The sequence below is a fragment of the Cervus elaphus genome, chromosome 17, assembly GCF_910594005.1.
Source record: "Cervus elaphus chromosome 17, mCerEla1.1, whole genome shotgun sequence".
NCBI classification, from domain to species: domain Eukaryota; kingdom Metazoa; phylum Chordata; class Mammalia; order Artiodactyla; family Cervidae; genus Cervus; species Cervus elaphus.
The window spans coordinates 60,247,832-60,262,417 of record NC_057831.1 but is presented as its reverse complement, the minus strand read 5'-3'; the positions used below and the strand labels follow the sequence as shown (position 1 = coordinate 60,262,417).

Here is a 14,586-nt window from a genome sequence, read left to right as displayed (position 1 = left end):
AAACCTCTGAGTGACAGGAATCACACCCCCTTGTGAAACACCCCTTTCCACTCTCAGACGGTTCTAATTCTTAGCAAGTTCTTTCTTGCTAAGAAAGCAATAAAAGCGATTAAACCATTTGTCTCCTGCATGTCTTGCTGGGCCAAATATGCTCCATATTATATTTACACAGCTGATTTTTTTAGGCATTAGTGTAGGATCTTCAATTTATTCAGTCTCCCAAAATCTTCCTGAATTGATTCTTTCATGTCATTTGCATATTTACTAATCGTACGGTGTATGTTATCTTGTCTTATTGGAACCCAGGCAGTCTGGCTCCAGATCCCTCAGGAAGTTATGCATCTACTTTCACTATCCAGGGGTCCCCTTGGATCATAGAAGAGCCCCATGGGGCTCAGGCTCTGGGGTCCCTTATTCTGTCCAGAGTTGCCTGTGTTTGTTCTCTGTACATCTACTCCATTGGCTTCATATCTTTGCCGTCCATGTGGCTTCATGGTGGGGGGAAGGGGGGTGGCGAGGGGCATCACCCCCCGCAGCCCGACTCCCTGACTCTCCACGCCCAGCCTGGTCCTTGCCCAGTGCCGAGTCTGTCTGCAAGTGTCTCCGGACCACAAGTCCACTTTCGCAGAAAGAAGTCCACCTGGCCCTGCCGGTCAGGGGACCCTGTTGACCCTGATACCCAAGGTCAGAGAACTAAGCCAGGAGAAGGGAGTAGGGGCAGGAGCCAAGGGTGACCCAGGGAAGGCTCCATCAGGAGGGCTCGAAAGAAGTGGGCAGCCAAAGGAAAGCTCCAGTGGAAGCCCCTTTATGGATGTTTGTCAACCAGCAGTGAATCTACATCGTTACCTAATCATGGGATCCAGGGTCTCAGGTTTTTAAAGACAGGGTGTGTCTACTCTTGTTGAAGTACAGAATGCTAAGGACTTGGCCAATAACATTATTATTCAGGTTTAGGTAGTGTAAAGGACCTTTTTTCCCTGGAGGAGGGTCCCGCAACCCACTCCAGTATTCTTGCCTGGAGAATCCTAGGGACAGAGGAGCCTGGCGGGCTACAGTGCACAAGGGTCTCAAAGAGTTGCACACGACTTGAGTGCCTTAGCACACATGCACAGAGGACCTTTTTCTTAGGAAAAAAATTCCCTTCAATCTCTGACTATACATTTTGGGTATGAGAAACACTACTTTAAAAACAATGGCCCCCTGCTCAATGTTAGCTGAATTCTCAGTGCAAAAGGAAGGTATTCCTTTTAACTTTCGAATTAACTATTTTTAGCTGCTGCTGCTGCTAAGTCGCTTCAGTTGTGTCTGACTCTGTGCGACCCCGTAGACGGCAGCCCACCAGGCTCCCCCGTCCCTGGGATTCTCCAGGCAAGAACACTGGAGTGGGTTGCCATTTCCTTCTCCGATGCATGAAAGTGAAAAGTGAAAGTGAAAGTGAAGTCGTGTCGGACTCTTCGCGACCCCATGGACTGCAGCCCACCAGGCTCCTCCGTCCATGGGATTTTCCAGGCAAGAGCACTGGAGTGGGTTGCCATTGCCTTCTCCGAACTGTTTTTGGAAATTACCATAAATCCTTTAGAAGCTGTAGATCCCATTTATTAAAATCTGTGAACTTGGAAAGCATGACTGTGGACTACACTTTTCATGAACAGTAGTTTATAATGTACAGGATCCATCTACTTTCCTTTTTAAAACACTTCGCTGTTTCCCATGGTTCTTCTGTGATTAGTAACACTTTAGCTATTCTGCAAGTTCTCACAGTTTTATAGATTTAAAAGTATTGTATATATGTATACACACACGCTACAAAATATGAACCTATCAGGATTTAGAGCAGCTAGGCACTGCCTCGTCTTTTTTCTTTTTAAACTAATCCCCTACCATCTCTTTTGCATTAGCTCCTCCAACTGCCATTCATTCTAACCTTCCTAGTTTTAGGGTAATTATCCTTGATCCCAAATGACGTGAAGGAGGAGAAGTGGGAATTGAGGAGTTCTGCTTCTATGATCTGTTGACATCACACCATCCATTTCAGACAGTGGACCTATCCCATGAATTTACTGTATTGCAAAGGAAGCGAGGAAACGCTTTTGTAGTCGCTCAACACTTTTAAAAACACTTTTCCTCCCTTCTTAGGTGTCTGTGTGTTTGTTGTTACTTGCTATTGAACATGTGAGCCTGTTTCCAACCTTTCCCATGATCTTTTAATCTGCTTTTCCTTGTCCCAGGCCACGTTGTGCGGCAACAGTGGTCTCTGACCACACCTCCCTTCTCCCCAAGACAGGACCTTTCAGTTGGCCAGCGTGTCACTTCAGCTTCCCGGACTTCTGCCCCTTCTGGGATTGATACTGATTAGAAATACATCTTCTTAATCTAGAACACATGTCTGGCTTAGCCTGGTATCCCCCTCCAACTACCAAAAGTTCCTTGGTACAGTTAGGTTTTCTAAACCTTATCACTTCTGCATTGATTAGAATCCAGTCCATAGTACCAATTCCTCACCTTATTTCCTGTACCTTCTCAAGTGATGACGAGTCAATGATGCTTTTAGCTAATTGAGGCTTCTAGGAGATGCCGGATGTGTGTCTGGTGGTTGAAACCCTTCATTGCTAGTCCAGTCCGTTCCTGTGCCAATGTTTAATCTATATTGGGAACATACCACTTATTCTTCTGTCTGACAGAAGGATCTGTGGAATATCCCTCAGGGGATATCATTACATTTCTTCTGTCTTTCATTGTTCTCCTTTTCCTATTAAGTATGATTTGGCATTAGTGTTTTCTTTAGTATTTGCAGTAACTCAGCATGCCCAAGATGATTATTTTTCTAGGTTAGTATCCTAAGCTGGGAACCACAGAAATTGAATGATTACTATGTGTGAGGCCCAACACTAGGCGTGCATAGGTAGGTTGCCGTGTAATACTGCTCAAGATTAGCCTTTCCTCTGAATGTCAGGAATACTTCTTTCAGTGTCTATCACTCAGAATTTGTTGTGCTATTTTGGAGCTTGTTACAGTTCAGCATGAGTACCGGGAGTGTTGAACCATTTTTTTTTTTTTTCTGTTTTAAGCAAGAAATAATGTCGATTTTCACACTTGTTTATTTTTAGATCAGTTCCCAAAAATACACTTAAAGAAAAATATCACTTAACCATGTATGGTAATGATCGGTCCTGATAGGAAGATATATTCATGGGTATCAAGATGGAGATAAGACTGTAAAATTCTGGGAATTTTTAGATGCCTGATAATAAAATAGAAAACTTAGTAAACATTTATTGCATGCAAAGGACTTTCTTGAAGTGTTACTTATGTGACTTCTCTATATTAGATTAGCTCACCTGATAGACATGTGCCCTCACGCCTGTGCTGTTCGCAGTGTTTAAGTCGGGCACATCGGTAATACCTAGTATTATTCTCAGTTGACCTCAGGATGTAGGTGAACAGATTAGTGTTGGAGTGGTCAAAAGACCACTGTATAGTCAAAGCTTTTTCAGATGATGCTTCAAGGAGGATTGGTTAGGGAGACTGCGTTGACATCCAATAGTACCCACGAAGTAGGAGAAAGTCATGGTTGGAACCACTGTGTTGAGGTGGAATAGGGCCAGTAAGGAGAAATGGGGTCAGAGGCAGAGGTTAGGTCAAGCCTAAGCATTGAATGAATAAATGCATCCATCAATGGTAAAGCTCTAGAAGTGACCTGGACTTGATCCGTTTCCAAATGTTTTCCTGGCTTCTCAATTCACTGGCCCTCTGACCATCAGGAGTTCTCCATATGTGAAGCAAAGTTTCTTCATCATTTTGAGAAGAATTGTTGGCGATGGGGAGTGGACTCTTTTGTAACATGAAAAACAATTTTTCGAAGCCGATAACCGTGTTTTACATCATCTGGGTAAGTGGATATTGTTATGGCATTTCGTTATAACTTAAATGGGCTTGAGGATAATGAGCTAACATCACAATTGCGTGAACAAGAGAGTAAAGGAGAAGAAGCTGGGTGTGTGGGAAGCGTTTTGACTGTTGTGCAAGTTCCTTAGGGTGGAAAGACCTATAGAATGTACTGGACTCAGGACTTGGATGGGGCAGCTCTTAACATCAGGGGAGATCTGATCCATCAAGCAGGGTGTGTCGGGAAGGGTTCCAGGCAGCTTCATGATATTTGTGGGGCAGGGTAATTGCTTGTGTGTGCTTCCAGGTCATTGTTTTATGCAGAGCAGAAAAGCCAGCTTGACTGGGGAACAGAGAGTAGGATTCAGCTCCTTGGAGAAGAGAAGCCAGGTTTGGGTCCAGTGTCAATGCCCAGCTCCGTAATTAAATGGACATTGGGACAGGACTTGGCTTCTAGCAGAGGACTGAAATGTCTCTGCTTAAATTCATACTATGGAAGCTGAGCATAATATTCAAGTAGGTAGAATTGTTCCCAGAATCAAGTGAAAAGCTTTTCCAGGAAGATCAAGGAGCGTGCAAATCAGCTGGACTAATGGGCAGACCTCAGAATCCCTCTTATCTGTGCTCATTAGCCTTTTCATATGTCACGACAGCAAACTGCCTGTGATTAGCTTAGCACGGGTCATGTGCCCACCTTTAAGTCAAAAAGGGGAATTGTATTTTGAGGGACCAGCCCCACTGCCTACAGTAGGGGGAGGGGGGTTCTCCAAGGAAAACCAACAACTCTTTTCAGGAGAAGCAGACACTGAACTGGAATGATCAACAGATGTTCACTGCATAGAGCCTGAATCAATATTCAGAACAAGAAGGTGTATTGATGCAATTGAAAATTTCATTTCCCCTCTGGCTATTGTAGTCATGGTATAGAAATTTGAGACGCATTGCTGAGGAGCTTCTATTTAGTTTCCATGCTTTCAAAGGTGTTTATTTCTTCAATACCATATTTGAAATGGTAGTATGTGAGTTTTAACCTTTAAAGCACCCAGTTCGTTGCTGCCAGGGTAGTGGTTCCTTCCTTTTGTTCCCTCTCGGTCTGGAGACAGCTGCAGTCAGGCTCACAATCGAATGTTTGAAACGACTGTTCCACTCCAACAATGCAGAATATGCGACTTCAAGTCTCTTTTGTAGCTCTAGTAACTGCTTCTGTATTTCTAATTACATAAACAATATATATGGTAACCACTAAAAACACAATAACTAAAATACAAATGTCTAAATTGCTCAACCAAAGATTGTTTTACTCCAGACGCTTGAACCAAAAACAAAAAATTATTAAATGAGGACTTTTAATTTATTTTTATTTTCCCCAGCGAACAAAATAAAAAACCTATTAAACCTTGGAAAGGACCACAGGTAACACTCATAACTTCCTACTGAGTAGCGCCTAGCTTTAGTCACACCTGAATTCTGCAGTTGTGCCTTTGAAGTCTCTGGCTAGTTTTCTAGTTAGTATTTTTATATTAGGCTGTTGTCTAAAGATTTCATTCTAGCTCACGAAATGCAAGCAATCAATGTGGTCTCTTTGGTGTCTGATATTAGAAGCCACAGAGTAAAAGGATATATCTTAATAGTGGGACTCTCCTGAATTTGCTTAGGAGGCCATGTGTGTATTCTGACTCCATGTACAGCCTTACTTACAACTGCGATAAAGCCAAGTCTGCAGAAGCGTGCTGGCTCAGAACCGTCTTCCCAGGCAGCAGAATGGTTTTGTGTCCTGTTCTCTTCTCCCTCCCACCTACCCACCCCTGCTTCTGTTGCATAACCCCGTACAGATGACAGTTTTAGGAAAACATGTACTTATTTGATATTAATTTATAAAATCATAGGGTAAAATCTGTTATTTCACTCTCTAGCTTTATTCACTGGTCCCAGCTTTAATTAAATATTATCCTCCCAAGTTTTAAACGTTAGTACCTACCTCAGTAGGCCCCTAAGACTTTCGTTTTTCGCATCTCAAATGTTTTGAAGGAGAGAGTAGCTTTATAATCTCTGAGTAAAGGATAGGGTGACCGGGACCGCTTGGATGATCATATTGTGCTGCATCACTAACATTATCACTTAATCCTCATGTGAACCCTGTTTTATGTGAGGAGGCTGAGGCTCAGATATAAAATAATTTGCCCAGTGCTAAGTAGAAGTGTCATAATCTGAATCTGAACACTGATCTTACTAGAAAACTTGCTCCTTCTCCTCACAGCCTGCCTTTTTGATTTCAACAAGAAAAATAGTGGCTGTACTATTTATGTGTGCATGAAGAGCTAGGCACTTATTGTGGGGAGTGCTTTTTCTCATTTAGTCTGCACAGAATCCTGTGAGAGAAGGTGGGTAGTCAGAGCTAAGTAATCCATCTAAGGTAACCATATCTCACAACTAAGGAACCTCAACCATCTCTCTGATTTCACGCTGTGTGCCCCCAAGCACTATAATGCCTTCCTTGGTTAGACTGTGTTTCTATTATAATTAGAGAAAGATGTGTGCTATCTAAGGCTAGAATTTTCTGGCTGCAAAGAGAATTCTATGAAGTGCTTAATCACTTGCTATATTTAAAGTCCTAAATTTCATTCCAATCTTGGGCTTTGGTTTGGAGCATCAGACAGTGGGTACATGTGGCATCAAACAGGATGAAATGATGGAGAGGCTGTGAGGGGCAGACCAGCTCCACCCCACAAAAAATGCCAAGTATCATCCGCTTCATCCCTGTCACCACTGTCTCACCCACGCCTCGTCATCTTACCTGAATTAACTCGGCCTCAAAACGATCTTCCTGCCTAAAACTTTTCTGTGGATTCCTACCACATGAAGGATGTAAATTCAAGTTTCTTATTGTTTCTTCCAGTCTGGCTCTGTCCCTGCTTGTTTGATGGCTCCCCCTGTCCTCCCGTTTCTGGAAATGCCAAGGCCATTCTTGCCTCCTGGCTTTGTTCCTGCTCTTCCCGGGTCTGGTTCACACTGTCTTTTCTCTTTTCTCATTGAGGGCTCAGCTCAGCCTCTCCTTGGAGAGCTGGTCCCTTACTGCTCAGTAGAACGCTCCGATAGCAGTAAGGACGGCAGCAACAACTGTGAGAACAGCTAGTATTTATGGAACTCTTCTTATTGAATGCAAAGCATTGCTCTTGTACCTGTTAACTGTTGCTGTCTATACCTATTATCATCAAGTCCATTATAAAGATGATGAGACTGAGGCACAGAGAGTTCTGTCAATCATTTGTCAATCGCCTGTTCTACTTCCTTCATCCTACACATCATGATCTGTAGTTATCTTGCTTTCTTCTTGAAAGTAAGTTCCTAAGAGAAGGGAACCTTCTTTTAAGCTGTTTCTTCAACTTTTAAAAAAAATGCCTGGCTCATCGTAGGCACTTAACTATGTTGAATGAATGAATGAGCAGATTGGGTCATGATGTTTATGACAAGAAATGGAAATTTTCAGAGATATGCTTCTGCTGTAATTGTATGAGAGGGTGCAAAGTCTTTCACCTTAACTGTTGAGCGTTTTTCTTCTCTCCTCATTGAACTGTGTGCGTTTAAGCATATGACCGTGTACCTGGGTGGAGGAAGAAAGGAAAACTTGGTAGCCCAGTAGACACTGGTCCGTGGGTGGGGGCCAGGTGGGTGCTGGCAGCAGCCTGTGGTCACGCCTTATCTTTTCAAACGTGGAGATTCACCTGCAAGGACAAAGCGCATCTGACTTTCTGCCCGTGTTTTGGCGGCTGATTGTGTAAAGCAGCTGCTGCTCTGAAACATCTGGCTCAAGTAGGGAGATTTTTATTTTTTTTTAAATTTCCCTGTTCATCTGAACAAATGAGGTATTCACTGTTTTCTTCTTGGTGCTCAGCAGATTCTAATTTCACAGGATTTTAACGCTGAGAGAGAATTTCAGATTACAGTGAGTCCCTACATAGGAACAAATTCTGTTCTGAGAGAGTGTTCGTCAAGGTCAGTTTGTTCATAGGCTGACCGTCGGGTATTCAGTACTGTACTGTAATAGGCTTATAATCCGTTCACATCTTTGAAATTTTGCAACTTGAGGGTTCATATGTAGGGGACTTACTGTATTTGCTTACATTTCTCATTTTACACGGAAAGGCAATAGCCCCTAGGGATTATGTGCACAGGGTCACCTAAGTCCTTAGTGGAACTTAGAGCTCACCTCACAACTGCCGAGCGGGTTTAATAATAAATGCTGTCGGGGGGGATGAACCGAGTGTTCACTTTGGGGCCATGATTGAGACGCTGTCCCATGATCATCTTATGTTTTCTTGATAATGAAAATTATTCTTGAAAATTGAAATAGTCTGCAGGAGGTTGTTGCTTCTATATCCTTACTTAGTAATACAAAGTAATATCTAGTAGTACGTTTCAGTAACTAAAAGTCATGTGTGACTCTGTTTCCTTACACTGAGATTACTGATCCTTCAAAAGTCTCAAAAGTAGCATTTCGTCATTTTGTAACCAAGAAAGCAGAATTTGGTCTAGTAAAATCCCCAGGTTGATATGTGCTTAGGAAATACTAAGTAATTTTATCATTAATTGAAATAAACTGTAATTCAGAAAACAAATGCTTTTCTGCCGGGGGCAATAATCAATTGGGATGTTGAAAACACAAAATATGAAATTTTCAGCATATCCAGAATTCTGAACTAGAGAATCATTGTCTATACTGTTTGGCCTTTTCTTTATTTCAATAAAAGCTGGCCCAGGGGGGTTTATTTGGGAAGATAGGATTGATTCTTGCTGGTCTGAAATGGGAAAAGAATTTGGAAAAGAATAGATACATGTATAATATATGTATAACTGAATAACTTCACTCTACACCTGAATTGTTAATCAACTTTGCACCAATATAAAGTAAAAATTGTTTTAGATAGTAAAACTAAAGGGAAAAAAAAAGACATTGTAGACTTTGGGGAGTATCTCATCAAAATAAGCTGAGGTATTTCAGAAGCCACTATCGAGCCCTTGCTCATTTTTAATCCTGGCAGAGTTAGCTGTGTGAAGGTGGCTGCAGAGGTTTGCCCAGCAGAACTGTTGGTGTCAGAAGAGTAATGATGCTTTAGTGGATGTCACATGCCTGGCTGGATACTGAGGACAATGGGGCCAACGCCTGAGGGATTCTCCGGGAGAATCCAAAATGTGAGGAAGGGCTGTGTATTTGGTGGCGTGGTCATCATTAGCTTGCATACATGGGGGCCATGTTGGGATGCTCCCAAGAACTTGCAAAGAGGAAAACAAGCTTGCCTTCTTTTTTCTGTGCAAGATCAACGCGTGCTAGGAGCCGAGTTCTCGGCACAAGGGGCAAATCTGTCCTTAGGCCTGCAGGTTTCGATGGCCATCCCACTGGAAGATTAAAGGTCAGTTTGAATTTGGAGATGGAGATGGTCTGGAAGAGAGTGAATCATGGAGTTAAAAACTGGCAGTACTCTCCTTAGCTCTTTGGAGGGGAGGAGACGTGTTGGCCTGCAGACTTGGTATCCTGGCCCCATTGCCAAGGTATCCTGACAGGCTGTGAAGTTTTCGGTCCTACAGTGCATTGGCCCCTGCTGTGGAGTGGAGCGCATCAAGCCTTGCTGGCCAAACGCCATTTGGCCCATGTCATCTAGCTACCAGTAGGTTGCTTCACGTGCTCACCAGACACCATCACTTGGTCATTGGACTTTCTACAGAGGCCAACAGGGGGAGAGTTCTACTGATCGTGGGACTGCAATTACCCTAGTTCCTATGGCAATTATTTCTCGTCTTAAACTTACTAGTTGTCATTTTGAATTTATGCGTCAGTCTTACAGACTTGGATAACCTGTGTCTACATTGAAGACAAAGATCTGTTCTTGATATATTGTTAAATATGTTTTTTGCTCATCTGCTAGTTCTTCAGATACTGAGTGCTCACTCTAAGCCAGGGGTGTACTATTTCAATAACTCTCAGTGAAACAGGGGGAGCAGGTGAAATAACAAGTACAGAGTAAGGAGTGACACCTAACTCCTCAGCTGAGAATATCCAGTTATGTAAAGTAAGTACAACTTGAGAATATCAGTTCAGAGCAGAGTGGAGAGCTGGTTTTCTTGAGGCTCTTTGTCTAGCAAGGTACCATTGACTCTACACTATGGTCTTTATGCTATCTTCAGGGAAAATCTAATGAAAGATTTTTAAAACTTTTAATATTGCTATGCCTCTATTTGATAATCCGTAACTTGGTCTGTTCCGGCTGCTATAACACAATACCGTAGACTAGCTAGTTTGTGAATAACAAATTTATTTCTCACAATTCTGGAGTCTGTGTGGGGTTGTGTGTGTTAGTCATTCCGTCGTGTCCAACTCGCTGGGATCCCAGGGAGCGACCAGGCTCCCCTGTCCATGGAGTTCTCCAGTAAATAATACTGGAGTGGGCTGTCATTTCCTACCTCACAGCATCTTCCCGACCCTGGGATCAAACCTGGATTTCCTGCACTGCAGGCAGATTTTCTACCCTCTGAGCCAGTAGGGAAGCCCATTATGGAGGCTGGGAAATCCAAAATCAAGGCACTAGCAGATCTGGTGTCTGGTGAGGGCCCACCTCCTGGTTAATACAGGACCATCTTCTTGCTATGTCCTCACAAGTGGAGGGGGTAAGGGATCTCTCTGGGCTTCTTTTAAAAGGGGGACTTTTAACTCCTCTTTTTATGGTCCCACCATCATCTTGAAAAAGTTTCTCCTCCTGACAACATCACATCCAGGGTTAGGGTTTTAAACTATGAGTTTTTGGAGAAAACAATCCCTGTATGAAATTTTGATTGTATACACTAGGGAGGAAAATCCACTGTGTTTAAAATGTGGCATCAGTTCAGTTCAGTTCAGTCGCTCAGTCATGTCTGACTCTTTGTGACCCCATGAACCGCAGCATGCCAGGCCTCCCTGTCCATCACCAACTCCCGGAGTTTACTCAAACTCATGTCCATCGAGTCGGTGATGCCATCCAGCCATCTCATCCTCTGTCATCCCCTTCTCCTCCTGCCCCCAATCCCTCCCAGCATCAGGGTCTTTTCCAGTGAGTCAACTCTTCGTATCAGGTGGCCAAAGTATTGGAGTTTCAGCTTCAACATCAGTCCTTCCAGTGAACACCCAGGACTGATTTTCTTTAGGATGGACTGGTTGGATCTCCTTGCAGTCCAAGGGACTCTCAAGAGTCTTCTCCAACACCACAGTTCAAAAGCATCAATTCTTCTGTGCTTAGCTTTCTTTATAGTTCAACTCTCACATCCATATATGACCACTGGAAAAACCATAGCCTTGACTAGACAGACCTTTGTTGGCAAAGTAATGTCTCTGCTTTTTAATATGCTGTCTAGGTTGGTCATAACTTTCCTTCCAAGGAGTAAGCGTTTTTTAATTTCATGGCTGCAATCACCATCTGCAGTGATTTTGGAGCCCAGAAAAATAAACTCTGACACTGTTTCCACTGTTTCCCCATCTATTTGCCATGAAGTGATGGGACCAGATGCCATGATCTTAGTTTTCTGAATGTTGAGCCTTAAGCCAACTTTTTCACTCTCCTCTTTCACTTTCATCAAGAGATTCTTTAGTTCTTCTTCACTTTCTGCCATAAAGGTGGTGTCACCTGCATATCTGAGGTTATTGATATTTCTCCTGGCAATCTTGATTCCAGCTTGTGCTTCTTCCAGCCCAGCATTTCTCATGATGTACTCTGCATATAAGTTAAATAAGCAGGGTGACAATATACAGCCTTGACACACTCCTTTTCCTATTTGGAACCAGTCTGTTGTTCTATGTCCAGTTCTAACTGTTGCTTCTTGACCTGCATACAGGTTTCTCAAGAGGCAGGTCAGATGGTCTGGTATTCCCATCTCTTTCAGAATTTTCCACAGTTTATTGTGATCCACACAGTCAAAGGCTTTGGCATAGTCAATAAAGCAGAAATAGATCTTTTTCTGGAACTCTTGCTTTTTCGATGATCCAGCGGATGTGGGGAATTTGATCTCTGGTTCCTCTGCCTTTTCTAAAATGTGGCATAGCGACTGATAATTATTAACTGTGTGACCATGGATGGACAAAGCCACTAATAAGTCTAAAACTGCACCATGAGCATGACAGTATCTAATTTGGAACCGTGTGACCTCCGAGTGATGAGCATACGGTGTGACTGTCATATTGTGCCTCTCTACATAGAAAGCTTTCGGGGGCTCACTGCCAACCAGAGGATGCCCCCCAAACTTCTTGACAAGCCTGAGAGGCCCTTTGCAGCCTGGCCTCCGTGCTTCTTCAGCGCCGAATCTCACCCGTCTTGTCTTCGCCTTTTGTGCATTCCTCAGCAGCTTTGCCCTGTGTTGCCCTTATCTGCACACAGGACACTTCCTCACCCTCCTGGTCCCTACACTGTGTTCCCTCCACTTTGTAGGAAGCCCCAGATGTTTTCTGGTTTCACAGAGTAACAAAGACTTCCCTGGTGGTTCAGACAGTAAAAGAATCTGCTTGCAATGCGGAAGACCCAGGTTCGATCCCTGAGTTGGGAAGGTCCCCTGGAGAAGGGAAAGACGACCCACTCCAGTATTCTGGCCTGGAGAATCCCATGGACAGAGGAACCTGGGAGCTACGGTGCATGTGGTCACAAAGAGGGGGACACAGCTGAGTGATGAACGCTAGAGCGAGAAAGCCCTCGGGCAGGCTTTTATTACCAGCACTTCACTGCGACTGGTGACTTTATCAGTGGGTGGAGAGGCATTGACTTGCTCTCAGTGGCCACCTAACCACTCCTTTGTCCTTCGGTTTTTATTCAGCAAACAATGATCAGGTACTTGCTGTTTGTTGGTGCTGGTGTTAGATGAGTGAAAAGCCAGTCCTTGCCCCGGGGAGTTGCCCTCTGATAGCGGAGGTGGTCCAGGGACTGGGAGGCACAGAGGCCTGTGGAAACACAGGGAGGCTCGCTGCCTTTAACAGAGAATCCTTCAGAAGAGACCTCCCGTCGGCAGGGCTTTGGGGAGGAGCTGGCACTGGCAGGGCAGAAAAGAGAAGAGAAGTGGGTTTTTGAGATAAAGTACTGTTGGCAACTCTTCCTAGGAAAGGAGTAAGGGACTGATTTGATTCAGTCTTATTTATTTCTTACTAGAAAGTAAAATAAGTAGTTTAATTTTTTTCTGCTTTTCTCAAAGCATTATGTAAAAGTGTTGTCAACATTGCAGCAAGATGTTACCCAAATGAAATGGCCTGTATCTGTTTACATTGTTTTAGTGACTGGGGGGTGGCTGAGGATGATCTTAAGAAACTTAAAATTCATCTGTGAACATAAATTCTAATTACTGGAAAGATTAGGATGATCATAGTGAGCTAGATCATCGTGGTGGTTATCTGTTTAAACCTTACTATTTATCTTTTTCCTCTATCTTTATCTACAAAGATAGAACAAAAACCAGAAATGCATTAAATGGTATGTTTAAAATTTCAGAATGCATTGTCATTACCTCTGTGTTGTTAGTCTTGTCTAAAACTATAAACCATTTTAGAATTTTGTGCTGTTTTGGACATGTTTATATGTAATGAAAGGAACTAAGTTGTACTCTTTCTGGGGAAGAGTACAAATTAAAAATGGATGTCACTGTTTTTGAATTGGGTCAGCTTTGACATGACTCTAAAATGCTGCCTTTTATTAATAAATGTAGTAGAAATGTTAAATGTGGGGGGGGGGGGTTCTTTTTATTAGAAGAGAAACAGCACCAATGAGGGGGTAGCGTATGGGCTTTCCCAGATAGCTCAGTTGGTAAAGAATCCGCCTGCAATGCAGGAGACCCTGGTTCGATTCCTGGGTCAGGAAGATCTGCTGGAGAAGGGATAGGCTACCCACTGCCGTATGCTTGGATTTCTCTTGTGGCTCAGCTGGTAAAGAACCTGCCTGCAATGTGGGAGACCTGGGTTCGATCCCTGGGTTGGGAAGACCCCCTGGAGAAGGGAAAGGCTACCCACTCCAGTATACTGGCCTGGAGAATTCCATGGCCTGTATAGACCATGGGGTTGCAACGAGTTGGACACGACTGAGTGACTTTCACTTTCATATAGCTTTTAACAGATTTTAGGCTCTAGGCTAGTTAGGAAATGTGGTTTTGGTCTGGATAATACAATGAAGCATTTCTTATCAAATAAGAAGAGTCTGTCTCTCTCTAAGGTTATGAGAAGACTGATGATGTTTCAGAGAAGACGTCACTGGCTGACCAGGAGGAAATAAGGACTATATTCATCAACCAGCCCCAACTGACAAAATTCTGCAATAACCATGTCAGGTAGGAACTACCAAAGAAGATTGGGACCAGCTACCGCAGCAGAACTTGGGAGGGCATCTCCCCAGCCCGGCCGAAAAGAAAATACTTGCAAGGAGCTTTCATTAAATCAGTTTAATATTTAAGAGCTTGCTGAAGGAGTGCAGATCAGCTGTTTCTCTATCTTCCAGCCAATAAGGAGATGTTAATAAGAATCTAGAAGTAGGAAAGAGCAGAAAGGCTAAGCAGCCATATGCTGCCAATTCTATTTATAGTATCTGAGTAACGAAAGCAGTTCATGGGGAGGTGCCTTTGTCTTAAACCTGTTAGTAGACCTGTGAACTATTGTTTTTGATGAGTAGATTTACACCTTTTAAAAGAAGTCTTTGCAGTTCTCTTAGAACT

General features: G+C 43.2%; 1 protein-coding gene across 3 annotated transcripts in view; it reads left to right on the top strand.

Moving 5' to 3' along the window:
- Window positions 1-14,586, top strand: part of ATP8A1 (ATPase phospholipid transporting 8A1) — a 228,475-nt gene that overhangs the window by 17,977 nt on the left and 195,912 nt on the right. For all 3 annotated transcript variants that reach the window (XM_043871058.1, XM_043871060.1, XM_043871059.1), the window contains exon 2: window positions 14,091-14,205. In XM_043871058.1, coding sequence (XP_043726993.1) covers window positions 14,091-14,205 — 115 coding nt within the window. The remainder of the gene's footprint in view (window positions 1-14,090; window positions 14,206-14,586) is intronic.